The sequence below is a fragment of the Hemitrygon akajei genome, chromosome 28, assembly GCF_048418815.1.
Source record: "Hemitrygon akajei chromosome 28, sHemAka1.3, whole genome shotgun sequence".
NCBI classification, from domain to species: domain Eukaryota; kingdom Metazoa; phylum Chordata; class Chondrichthyes; order Myliobatiformes; family Dasyatidae; genus Hemitrygon; species Hemitrygon akajei.
Genome location: NC_133151.1, coordinates 3,335,534 through 3,349,321, shown reverse-complemented (window position 1 = coordinate 3,349,321; position 13,788 = coordinate 3,335,534). Strand labels below are relative to the sequence as shown.

Genomic DNA, 13,788 nt, shown 5'->3' with positions numbered 1-13,788 from the left:
GCCAACGTTTTGTCGCCGAGCGAGGAGATGTCGTCAGTGCACCGTGGTTGTGGCGTGTCCTCCGAACGCTCGACCTTCAGGTACTTCTCAATCGGCTGATCGGACGGCATCGCGGAAGCTCGATTCTGAATTTTGAGTTACAAAGCGAACTCGGTGACGACGTCTCCTCGCGCGGCGACGAAACGTTGGCAGGTGCGTTGCCAGGAACCGGAGAGCGGCTCAACCCAGCCTGAGTAATCTACGGCTAGGATGGTTTTTTGTAAAATGCCTTTTCTGTGTCATTTTGAGTGCACATGCTCTGTTCTCAGGCTTCGCTGACATCCCTTCCGGGTCTTTCTGCCCACACGTCCTGCGGCGAGGAATTCTGAACTCCGCACTTTGTCCTCAGCGGCAGGAGGAAGAGCCGTGCGACTAGCTTCGGGGGCGGCAGGCGGCGATGGTGGCAAGCAAAATTGGTACAAAAAACGATGAGCCGTGTCTGCTGGAAATGGAGGGCTCTCGGAAAATAAGAACCTGTTTACAGAGTAACACATACAAAACGCTGAAGGAAATCGGCAGGGGGGGCGGCATCTATGGAAGGGAATAAACTATCGGCGTTTCGTGCCGAGGCGTCAGCAGTTTATTTCGCTCCACAGGTGCTGCCTGACCTGCTGAGATTCTCCAGTATTGTGCATGTGTTGCTCCAAGTTTCCAGCAGCTGCAGAATCTCTTGTGTTTATGGTTTACAGGTCCTTATTAGGATAAGATTAATAGATTTGTAACTTGTAAAAGACAAATTGTAAATGATTTATAGCGGAAGCCCAGGTTCCTGGGTCTCTTTCTCTCAAAGGTACCAGAATTGAATTTGCACAACCATTGACTCAACGTGGGTTAATGTGGATTTTGTTATTGATATTTAAGTCAAGTTTATTTTCATTTATCTATATACATGTATAACCGTCAAAAGAGACATTTCTCTGGACCAAGATGTAAAGCAGAGTAGTACACACAACATATAATAACATGAAATCTACAGATGAATCACTAATAAATAACAAACTAAAGTACATTAATATTAAATATTGTCAGGTACAGAACAGATTAACCAGTGACACTTTGAATGTGATGCGGCAGGGGGTTCAGAAGCCTGACGGCCTGAGGGAAGAAACTGTTTCCCATCCTGACCGTTCCTGTCTATGTGCATCGGAGTCTCCTGCCTGATGGTAGAAAGTCAGAGACGACGCTGGATGGACGGGTGGGATCCTTGATAATACTAAGGGCCCTGCGTACGCAGCGCTCCTGGTAAATGTCCCCGATGGACGGTCGGGAGACCCCTGTGATCCTCTCGGCCGTTCTCACAGTCCTTTGTAGGGACTTCCGGTCCGATGCTCGGCTGCTCCCAGACCAGATGGAGATGCAACTTGTCAGGACGCTCTCAATGGTGCTCCTGTAAAATGCAGTTGGGGGGGGTGGGGGGGGTGAGGGGTAGCCACGCTTGCCTTAATCTCCTTAGGAAGTGGAGACACTGCTGTGAGATCGTCCGTGACGAGAACTTCTAATTTATTTCAGGTTTCTTTTTGATGTTTAGTGAAAATTAATCTTTTCGGTGCAGCCCTTTGCAGAGAGAGGTGCCTGTGCCTATTAGCGTCACTACAGTACGGGAGGTTGTTACAAGAACTGACAGGATCGCACTGCTGTGCGAAGCATCGGGAAGAGGCGGGTATTCCTCATCTGTAAAACTACCTAAATCCAAAAATAACAAAACGCCCGTTGCATCTCCTGACCGATTGTTATTAACAGGCTTCCTCCACCTCTGGCACTTCACATGGAGATGAAGCTGAGAGGAGACTTTCCCTTTTTGAAAATAACATGGCACATCTTTGCAGCCTGTCTGTTTCCCTCTCTGTCTTCCTCTAAATGTAATTTCACTGACTGCCTATATGCCTGGGGCAGGTTCCGCTGTGGCCTAGAAGAGGGAATTGGATAAAATATATGAAGGAGAAGATGTGGAAGGTCACAGCGAGACACATTTTCAGGTGCCAGCATAGCATGTCCAGGTCGCTGTGCAGACAACATACCAGGCAACAACGGGAAAACAAGACCTGTCCCTCCCTCCCACCCAGGCACTCACCCACGTGTATTGCGCAGTTCTCTAACGCCAAGGCAGGCCGCCTTCGTCTTCCGGTCTTAAGTGCCTGTGGATTGCCTGACATCCTAGGGGCTGTCCCCATCCGGTACACAACCCCTTCTCATTATTACCATCTCAGAGGGAGATACAGGGGCCTGAAGACCCACTCTCAACAAATCCGAACGGCTTCTTTCCCCTTTGCCATCAGGTTTCTGATCGGTCGATGAGCACAGCCTCATTACCCCATACCTCACACTGTTTGTTTATGGAAATGGGATTGGTAAAGGGCTAGCAGGGATGTGATGGGGCAAATGGCCTCTGCTGTAGCCACTCGGTGATTTTAAGGCATTTTACTGTTGTTACATTGAGATTCTAATCAGTCTCACCAATTCACATTGATCACAGGTATTTAAATTCATTGTGTTTTCCTGGTCAATAATAAGGCCACCTTATATTTTGACAAATGGCTACAGTATTAAATTCTATGAGGCCTCATATGTTGAAACCAAATTTCTTAACAAAGTTCAAAGTAAATTTTACTATCAAAGTACATATGTGTCTCCATATACAACCCTGAGATTCATTTTCCTGAGGGCATCCTCAGCAAATCTATAGAATAGTAACTGTAAACAGGATCAGTGAAAGATCAACCAGAGTGCAGAAGACAACAAACTGTGCAAATGCAAATATAAATAAATAGCAATAAATAACAAGAATGTGAGATAAAGAGTCCTTAAAGTGAGATCATTGGTTGAGGGAACATCTCAATAGATGAGTGTAGTTATCCCCTTTTGTTGAAGAGCTTGATGGTTGAGGGGTAGTAACTGTTCCTGAACCTGGTGGTGCGAGTCCTGAGGCTCTTGTACCTTCTACCTGATGGCAGCAGTGGGAAGAGAGCACGGCCTGGGTGGTGGGGGTCTCTGGAGAAGAGAGCACGGCCTGGGTGGTGGGTGTCTCTGGAGAAGAGAGCACGGCCTGGGTGGTGGGGATCTCTGGTGATGGATGCTGCTTTCCTATGACAAGTGTTTCCTGTCAATGTGCTCAGTGGCTGGGAGGGTTTTACCCGTGATGTACTGGGCCGAATCCACCACCTTTTGAGGCATTTCTTATTTGTAAAAATAGGTGTTGGGATCTTGTTGAAAGATTTTATTTAATAATTGCTTTTGATGTGGAATTTTGTCAAATGTGAAACCGCCTGTACTGCTTATCATTTTGATAGCTATTGTATACAAATTTGTTACATTCAAATTATTTGCTGTATGGGTGGAGTATTGTATTATCTGCCAAAGCCAATTTATTCTCAAGTATTATTGCTTTCTTTGTGCTGACCACGTTCGAAAGGACACATGCTGCACTTGGCACTTCAGATTTGTGGTAAGCAGCCCTACAGATGAAATCCAGAAGCAAGTCAGATGTTGTGCAATGCAATTACCATGTTGCACTTCCATCTCAAGAAAGAAACAGATGTCACTTTTTCTAATGCTCCGGGTTGTATCAGCCCTCGTGCTGAGAGAGGTTATTCATCGCCCGCTGTAATGTTCGTTTGGATTTTGATTCTGAATCACCGTTGTGTTCTTTCGACCCAATTAATTGCCAGAATTGCACAGCTGGAAGAAGTCTGCCAACTTTGAAGCAGGCTTCTGTCTGAGCCAGCAACCAGCAGGTGTCACTGTTCACCACAGTATAAAGGTTGTTCCATAAAGGGGAGTGAATCAACCTGGAGATGTCTCCAGCACAGACTTGAATATTAATCTACTTTATGGTGGTAACATAATCATATCTTCAATCAGCTGTTCTTGGGCTTCCAGCCGTGTACAAGTATCGATTATAACCGATGTATTGATGACAAACTCGGCCATCTTTATCAGGGATGATGCCTGGGTACGTTTAGTCCGGTGGTATTTATACCCCCCTCCGTAGTCCATCCCTCCTGATTGGTTAGCCCTCAACCAATCAGGTTTCTGCTTTCCCACCTCATTTACAATCGAATTCCAGCTCTTTAGAGCGAGAGCTTCGTCTTTGCTAAAAATCCTTTTCCTCTAGTTTTATTTCAGTGGCTTCCTTCACCAGGCGGTCCCAAAAGCCACTGACACGGCACGGTAGTTTTGTGCCATTGAAGTCAATCCTGCGGCCATTGCGAATGCAATGTTCTGCTACCGCCGATTTCTCCAGGTAACCCAAACGGATACACCTCCTGTGCTCCTTGAAGGCTGGAAGCCCGAGAAGAGTTTATTCGTCAGATACGCCGGGTAATCACTAGATCTATAATCATAGCATTGTTGGAATGGTAATATATCCAGTCTAGTTAATCTTCCCCCATTCTGAATGGGGATACCATACTCCTAGATCAATAAATCGCTGCTACATGCTTAGTCCTCCAGCCCGAATACTGAGAGGGAAGTGCCCGCCTGCACTTTGCAAAGCTATTGTCCACGTGCCTATCTGGGAGTTTCTTAAGGGCTGCTGATGCAGCTGCCTCTTACAACTACCCCTGGCAAGGTGTTACACACACTCACCATTCTTTGTGTTAAATAGCTTACCTCTGATATTCCCCCCCCCCCTCCATACTCTCCTCCAATCAACTTAAAATTATGCCCCCTCGTATGAGCCATTTCTGCCCCGGGCAAAAGAGTCTCTGGCTGGCCATTTATCTATCATCTTTTATACCTCTCATAATCCTCAGCTCCAAAGGGAAAAGCTCTAACTTGCTCCGTCTATCTTCATACGCTCTCTAGTTCAGGCAGCATCCTGGTAAATCTCCGCCATACTCCCACTGAACTCCATTGGCATTCCTCTGGTGGTGGTCACCAAAAACAGCGGGGGTCGGGGTAGGCAGGCCAGGGCAAGTGGTGTGGTCGCTTGGACCTCAGGAATGCAGCCTGTTCAGCGGGTAGGCTTGGGTCCACCACTGGAGACTGGCGCACCTGCTCTTTGTGTTTCAGTGCCTCAAGTTGTAACGGAAGCCATTGCCTCTGTCTCGCCTGATCTGCACACCTCTCAACCCAGCCTGGCGATCTCTATATGGTCATCATCATGTGCCATGTCGTATGAGATCATCACATGACGTGGGCGATCGTGGTCTATGGCCATGATTGTTCTTGGCAAATCAGAATCAGAATCGACTTTAATCGCCAAGTACCTATGCACATACAAGGAATTTACTTCCGGCAGATGTTGTCTCTCTGCTCATAACAATAATAATGATAAATATAAATGAAAATATAGATTATACATACAGGTAGTGCAATCCAAGTAATAGTTAGCCGACAGTTAACTGTTCAGCAAAGTGACCGCAGTAGGGAAAAAACTTCTCCAGTGCCTATTAGTCTTAGTCTGGAGGGATCTGAAGCGCCTACCAGACGGAAGCAGATCAAATTCTACAAAAGTGCCTTCTTGTGGGCAGTGTGTCTTTACAATGTGGAGTGACCCCAGCCATTATCAGTACTCTTCAGAGATTATCTGCCTGGTGTCAGTGGTGGCATAGTACGTGACTTGTGATGTGCACTGGCTGCTGATGTGACCATCCACCACCTGCCCCCACGGGGAAGGGCTAAGCAGGTTCTACACCTTGCCCAGGGGTGACCTGCAGGCCAGTGGAGGGGAAACAGTGCCTCACGCCTCCCTTGGTGGAGACGCATCCCCACCCTGGCACCCAAAAGTACAGTATGTGGTATACTAGGCAACCTCTACACAGGGGAGTAGGGTGAATCATGTTTGGGGTTTGCTAGGTTGCTGCTGCAGCAGTACTGTCAAAAACACTTTGTTCAGGATTCTGTAATAATTGTTAACACTAATTACAGTGCTGTTCTTGTACTTGGGAACATAGTCGTTGTGCAATGCAGTGTATTCATGTATTGATAATTCACTTCTTAATTTGAAGGAACCAGCCTGTTGAGTCTCGGGCTTGACGGCCATTTTTGATGGTATCAGATGCTGCTTGATTGTTAGCAGCTTCTGTGTAAGCGTGCGATGTACTCTGGTTGCTTACGTGATAAGAGGTTACTCTTCGTCTGCCACTTGCAAATGTTTAGACACGACTAAGCACAGCGAGGCACTGCCCGGAGCTTGGACAGTTCCAACGCTGGCCCAGATAGTCTGGAAGCCCGAGGCTGATCTCGCTTGCTCTCCCACAGATATTCACTCCTTTCCCCGCGGCGCTGAGGCTGTGAACTGGTCCGGCTGCCTTTGTTTCTGCCCTGCTGGTGCGATGAACTGGGGACTGAGGCCTGGAGCAGATCTGGGACTCGGTCTGGTTTAGGATGCTGTTGGCTTGCTTCTATTGTTCACATCAATGTGTGTTTTTCTCTCTCAGCACAGTGTATTTTTTAAATCGGGTTATTCGGGTTTCTTGTAAGCAGACAAATAAGGTGTATAATTTATATCTTCAATAATAAATGTGCTTTGGATCTTTGAATCATCTGTGCAAGTTCAAATTGAATTTATTGTACAAAGTACGTCTACAGTGTATGTCACCATACACCAAGCCTGACATTCTTTTTCTCGCCGGCAGACTTAGTAAAATCAGGAATCTTAATAGAATCAGTGAAAAACCGTGCCCAACGGGCAATGTGCAAAAGACAACAAGATGAAAGAAAATAATAGATAAACAATAAGTATCGAGAACATAAGATGAAGAGTCCTTGAAAATGAGATCATTGGCTGTGGGAATATCTTAATAATGTGGCAAGTGAGTGTAGTTATCCCCTTTTGTTCAAGAGCCTGATGGTTGAGGGGTAGTAACTGTTCCTGAACCTGGGTGGTGCGAGTCCTGAGGCTCCTGTACCCTCTACCTGATGGCAGCAGCGAGAAGAGAGCATGCCCTGGGTGGTGGGGGTCTCTGATGATGGGCACTGCTTTCCTGCAACGCCTCTCCGTGTAGATGTGGTCAATGATGGGGAGGGCTTTGCCCATGATGGACAGCGGCCTATCAAATTAGTTTTTGTACGATTTTGTGTTCAAAGGCATCGGTGTTTCCATACCGGGTTGTGATGCAGCCAGCCAATATACTCTCCACCACACATCTGTAGAGGTTTGTCTGAAGTTTTAGATGTCATGCCAAATCTTCACAAACTTCTAAGGAAGTAGAGGCGTTACCATGCTTTCTTCATAATTGCACTTCACATCAAGTCACTTTTTATTGTCATTTCGACCATAACTGCTGGTACAGTACCCAGTAAAAACGAGACAACGTTTTTCAGGACCATGGTGCTACATGAAACAGTACAAAAACTAGACTGAACTACGTAAAAAAAAACACAGAACAAACTTACATGCTGGATAATATAAATCCCCACTTCAAATAAATGCTAGTTCAGGATATGGCAGGGCCATTAAGCATTCTTTCCACCAATTGTTGATTTTAAGGTTTTTAAGTCATAGGAGCAGAATTAGGACTTTTGACACAATTATTCTGCATCGTGGCTGATTTATTTTCCCTCTCGACCCCGTTCTCCTGCCTTCTCCCCGTAAACTTTGACGCCGTTACTGATCAAGAGCCTATCATCCCTTGCTTTAAATCTTCTCAGTGACTTGGACTCCATATCCGCCTGTGGCAATGAATTCCACAGATTCACCACCCTCTGGCTAAAGAAATTCCTGTTAAACCAGATTGAAGAAAGATGATCCAATGTCTTTTTTTTTAAACCCTCTAATTAACTCAGAGTATATCTGGACATATAACTTCTTTTGTTCCTAGGCATTCTGTTTATTGCCCTGGCTTCGTAAGGTAATTCAAACACAACAGAACCGTATTAATACAGGATAGAGCCAATATTACTATGCTTTTGTTTACAGGTGTACCTCCCCCCCCCTTTACAAAGGTAGAGCGTTCCTATGAAACCTTTCTTAAGCTGAAATAGCGTAAAGCAAAGAACCATTAATTTATACGGGGAAAATTTTTCGTAAAAGCAAAGTAGCATAAAGCGAATAATTGTAAAGCAGGGGACACCACAAGAGCCTTTCTATCTCAATCTCTCTAAGAGCCAGGAATACATCTTTCTGGAGGGAAAGGTGTATTCACAATCAGAATCAGGTTTATTATCACTGGCATGTGATGTGAAATGTGTTAATTTAGCAGCAGCAGTTCAATTGAATACATAATCTAGCTGAGAAAAAATAATAATAAATAAAATAATCATAATAAATAAGTAAATCAATTATGCATATTGAATAGATCATTAAAATGTGCAAAAACAGAAATACTGTATATTTTTAAAAAGTGAGATAGTGTCCAAAGATTCAATGTCCATTTAGGAATCGGATGGCAGAGGGGAAGAAGCTGTTCCTGAATCGCTGAGTGTGTGCCTTCAGGCTTCTGTACCTCCTACCTGATGGTAACAGTGAGATAAGGACATGTCCTGGGTGCTGGAGGTCCTTAATAATGGACGCTGCCTTTCTGAGACACCGCTCCCTAAAGATGTCCTGGGTACTTTGTAGGCTAGTGCCCAAGATGGAGCTGACTAGATTTACAACCTTCTGCAGCTTCTTTCGGTCCTGTGCAGTAGCCCCTCCATACCAGACAGTGATGCAGCCTGTCAGAATGCTCTCCACGGTACAGCTGTAGAAGTTTTTGAGTGTATTTGTTGACATGCCAAATCTCTTCAAACTCCAAATTCCTTCCTTGCTTTGCATCTTTGGCATTCATTCTGCAGCTAAGAGTCTTTCCAACAAATTATCTCTGAATATCACCCAATAGTCATAATATTTATTGGGGAACACACAAAGTGATTCTGTAGATCAGGCAGCATCTATGGAGCAGAACAAACAGGTGACTTCTAAGGCTGAGACCCTTAATTGTATGTTGCTCAAGATTGCCAGCATCTATGTAACCTCTTGTGCCTATATTTATTGGAACGCTCATGAATTGGAAGAACTATTTCTTACGCTAAGTTTCATCACTTTTGTGGATTGAGATGTATTCGTGCAATTTTAACTTGGGGGATCCCTGGATTCACCCTGGGTGCTTTACCAATGACAGACTGGGGCCAAATGAATGTCTGGAGTTCTAGGTTGGTTTTGATGTTCTCCAAGCCATTATAGTTTTCAATGACCTCCGTCCCTTTCACTGCACTTACAGGTGGTGCTAATTCAACGTTAGTTGTCGTTGGCATTGAGCTCATCCTGGTTTGCTTTTGCAAGTTCTGTGCACCGATACTAGGGATAAGCAGTGAGACCTACTTACTTAGATACTGCCCGTTATGCCACTGGCGTTTAGGGCAGCAATGAAGGTCCTCCATCCCTAGCATTCAGGGCGTCCTTCATCATGTCTGTAGTATCCTCTCAGTTTTCACCTATCATCAGTCATGAAAGTTCCAGGTGGAGACTCAGGAATACCGTTGCACTCAGATGTAGAAGGATTCTTCATTGCTCTTTCTGCAGCAGTTTTCTCTTGCCAGTCGGGGTTGTTGGCCCTGAGCTGAACCCCTGAACCTGGAGAACCAGTGGACCACTCTTAGTCTGGCCTCTACCCTTTGACCTGTTTGGCATGGGTGACCCTTACCAAGGGCCAAAGCAGAAAGCCCTGACTCCAACCAATGTATCTCTCCGGGTCGTTGAGGCACACAAGCCTCCAAACCCAAAGACAAGGTTGTGGTCCTCTTGGAGCTGCTTTTAAATGGAGTTTTTTACCCCAACCTCTGAGGTACAAGCTCTGAATTAATGGTTTCTTTTATCCGTGATTTCAACACTTTCAATCATTTATGTATACAGATGTCCAATATGCTGAATTGTTGAATTTAATCTTCCATTTTTAAAAAATCACTCTTTGGTAGTGATTCTATTTGAGGGGCTTCTAGAAGGGATTCTATTTCAATGAAAAATTGAAAAATATTGTCCACTGTTAATTGATCAGATCACTTCCTGTTACCGCCTTGTATTAAAGCTCATCAGACGCTGGCCCTTCAGAAGCATCACTGATACTTGTGAAATAAATAAAATTGCAATGCATCTTCTGAACAAGTGTGTGACGGTTTGTGAGTACAAGGATCTTACAGGAGGTGGAGTATCAGCCAGTTCTCATGGGGGGGTGTGGTATCAGAAGAGGACACCAAGTTCCTATGTGTCCTTATCTCTGGGGATCTACCTTGCACCCAACATATTGATGCTGTTGCAAAGAAAGCACAATGGGCTATATCTCACTAAGAATTTTGAGAAGATTTGATATGTCGCCAAAGACACTGGAAACTTTCTACGGGTGTACCACGGAGATCATTCTAACTGGCTGCATTGGATATGGGGTGTGGGGGGCACTGCACAAGGTCAAAATAAACTGCAGAGAGTTGTAAAGCTCCATCTATTGTCCTTCTATTCTGAGGCACTAACTTCCCCTAGGACATCTTCAGGGAGTGATACCGCAAAAAAAGGTGGCATCCATCATTAAAACCGTAAGACAAAGGAGCAGAAGTCAGCCATTTGGCCCATCGAGTCTGCTCCGCCATTTCATCATGAGCCGATCCATTCTCCCCTTTAGTCCCACTCCCCCGACTTCTCACCATAACTTTTGATGCCCTGACTACTCAGATACCTATCAATCTCTGCCTTAAATACACCCAATGACTTGACCTCCACTGCCACCCGTGGCAACAGATTCCACAGATTCACCACCCTCTGGCTAAAAAATTTTTTTCGCATCTCTGTTCTGAATGGGCACCCTGCAATCCTCAAGTCATGTCCTCTCGTACTAGACTCCCCCACCATGGGAAACAACTTTGCCACATCCACTCTGTCCATGCCTTTCAACATTCGAAATGTCCCCCTCATTCTTCTAAACTCCAAGGAGTACAGTCCAAGAGCAGTCAAACGTTCCTCATATGTTAACCCTCTCATTCTCGAAATCATTCTAGTGAATCTTCTCTGAACCCTCTCCAACGTCAGCACATCCTTTCTCAAATAAGGAGCCCAGAACTGCACATAGTATTCCAAGTGAGGTCTTTATAGAGCCTCAACATCACATCCCTGCTTCTATACTCTATTCCTCTAGAAATGAATGCCAACTTTGTATTCGCCTTCTTCACCACCGACTCAATCTGGAGGGTAACTGGAGGATACTGATAGATACTGGCGGAGGGTGGAGGTAGAGGCTACATTACAGATATTCAAGAGACTCCTAGGTAGGCACATGGATGAAAGGAAAATGGAGGGCTAAAAGGTCAGCATAACGTTATGGGCCGAAGGGCCTGTATTCAATGTTTATCTCATGTTTATTCAATGTTCTGTTCAATGTTAACGGCATTGAACAGAAGGCTCTCTGGTCGATGTCCTTTTCCTGCTACGCTCCCGTACAGCTTAGCTAGCTGTCCAGACATGTTGCTGGCTAACATTCCCAGGACAGTGAACAGTCACTCTCGCCCCCTCAGTAACTCCAGATCAATTGGGTGGGGCACGGTGGGCTGGAGAAGGAGGTGGAAAACAGGCCTTTTAAAGACAAGCCGGCTGTCAAAGTGAAACGGCTACTTGTCGGTCAGTATTTTGCTGTCATCTCTCCAGAAAGAACAGGAATATTTGTAGAGGGTGGTGGGGTGGAGATACGTCTTTACCAAAGGAGGTGCAAGGTGCTCTTTCCCTCCGCTAGCCTACAGGTCACCCTGGGGCAAGGTGTAGCACCTGCTTAGCCCCCTGATCAGGGTCACGTGAAGCGGGTGGTGGATGGTGGTATCAGCAGCCGGTGCAGATCACAAGTCCTGGTTACGCGACCACCGACACCAGGCAGATAATCTCTGAAGAGTATTGATTATGGCTGGGGGGCACCCGTCTTGTAATAAAATGTGGTGAACTACATATACCTCTCTGGACACGCACCCCCCCCCCCCCCCCCGCTGACTGCTCCTGTGGCTCCTCCCACAGACCCCGGTATAAAGGCGATTGGAGGCACTGCTCCTCCCTCAGTCTCCAGGATGTTGTGTGGTGGTCACTTGCTGCTTGTGCTTTCTTCCAGCCAATAAAAGCCTACCTTAACTCACGTCTCAGAGTTTTTCTGTGCTGTAGAACCATAGAACATTACAGCACAGAAAAAGGCCTTTTGGCCCTTCTTGGCTGTGCCGAACCATTTTTCTGCCTAGTCCCACTGACCTGCACCTGGCCCATATCCCTCCATACACCTCTCATCCACGTACCTGTCCAAGTTTTTCTTAAATGTTAAAAGTGAGCCCGCATTTACCAGCTCATTCCACACTCCCACCACTCTCTGTGTGAAGAAGCCCCCCCCCCCCAATGTTCCCTTTAAACTTTTCCCCCTTCACCCTTAACCCATGTCCTCTGGTTTCTCTCTCGCCTGGCCTCAGTGGAAAAAGCCTGCTTGCATTCACTCTATCTATACCCATCATAATTTTATATACCTCTATCAAATCTCCCCTCATTCTTCTACGCTCCAGGGAATAAAGTCCTAAACTATTCAACCTTCCTCTGTAACTCAGTTTCTCAAGTCCCGGCAACATCCTTGTAAACCTTCTCTGCACTCTTTCAACCTTATTAATATCCTTCCTGTAATTAGGTGACCAAAACTGCACACAATCCTCCAAATTTGGCCTCACCAATGCCTTATACAACCTCACCATAACATTCCAACTCTTATACTCAATACTTTGATTTATAAAGGCCAATGTACCAAAAGCTTTCTTTAGGACCCTATCTACCCGTGACTCTGCTTTTAGGGAATTTTGTATCTGTATTCCCAGATCCCTCTGTTCTACTGCTCTCCTCAGTGCCCTACCATTTACCTTGTTTGTTCTACCTTGGTTTGACCTTCCAAAGTGCAATACCTCACACTTGTCTGCAGTAAACTCCATCTGCCATTTTTCAGCCCATTTTTCCAGCTGGTCCAAATCCCTCTGCAAGCTTTGAAAACCTTCCTCACTGTCCACTACACCTCCAATCTTTGTATCGTCAGCAAATTTGCTGATCCAATTTACCACATTATCATCCAGATCATTGATATAGATGACAAATAACAATGGACCCAGCACTGATCCCTGTGGCACACCACTAGTCACAGGCCTCCACTCAGAGAATCAATCCTCCACTACCACTCTCTGACTTCTCCCATTGAGCCAATGTACTTCAATTTTTAAAAAAATTCTGTTTTTGCACTACTTAATTAACTCATTTATAATATACTTACTGTAATTCACATTTTTTTCTACATTACCATATATTGCATTATACTGCTGCCGCAAAGTTAACTAACTTCATGACATTTGTGCATGGCAGGGTGGAAGGGGCTTTGCAGTTTTACCATTTTTCTGTCTTTCATTCTTTGGGGGTTTTTTCTGTTTCATGGATGTCTGTGAAGAGAAAGAATTTCACTGGACAACAAAGATTTTGCTTCCTGAATACCTTTAGGTGTACCTTATGAATTTTCGGCTACTGATCATGAAAATCACCATGAAATTTCCCTCTCACGCACCATATTTTAATAAACTTACGTTTAATATTTCAATTCATAATTCAAGTCAATTAAAATGTTGCCTACAATGTAAGCTGGAAAGTTTACTATCTTGTCCAGGCATGCTTGGGCGGAGGGGCTGCTACATGGCAGGACAGGTTTTAGTAATAATTATTGGGTTCAGGACTGTAAGGATGGAATTTGCTGTCACCAGGCGCAGAAATTTCTGTGAAGGATTTTGATATTTGAGAGATGATTCCCAGAATAACCGATGCCAAGATTAAGGAAAGCATTTTTGTTGGTC

General features: G+C 45.1%; 1 protein-coding gene across 3 annotated transcripts in view; it reads left to right on the top strand.

Annotated features, from left to right (window-relative positions):
- LOC140717626 (uncharacterized) overlaps positions 1 to 13,788 on the top strand; it is a 129,369-nt gene that overhangs the window by 100,888 nt on the left and 14,693 nt on the right. For 2 of the 3 annotated variants that reach the window (XM_073031215.1, XM_073031212.1), the window contains exon 15: positions 309 to 1,439. In XM_073031215.1, coding sequence (XP_072887316.1) covers positions 309 to 415 — 107 coding nt within the window. In that variant the 3' untranslated portion in view covers positions 416 to 1,439. Of the gene's footprint in view, positions 1 to 308; positions 1,440 to 13,788 lie in introns of those variants that run through there. The other variant, XM_073031213.1, reaches the window with a different exon arrangement.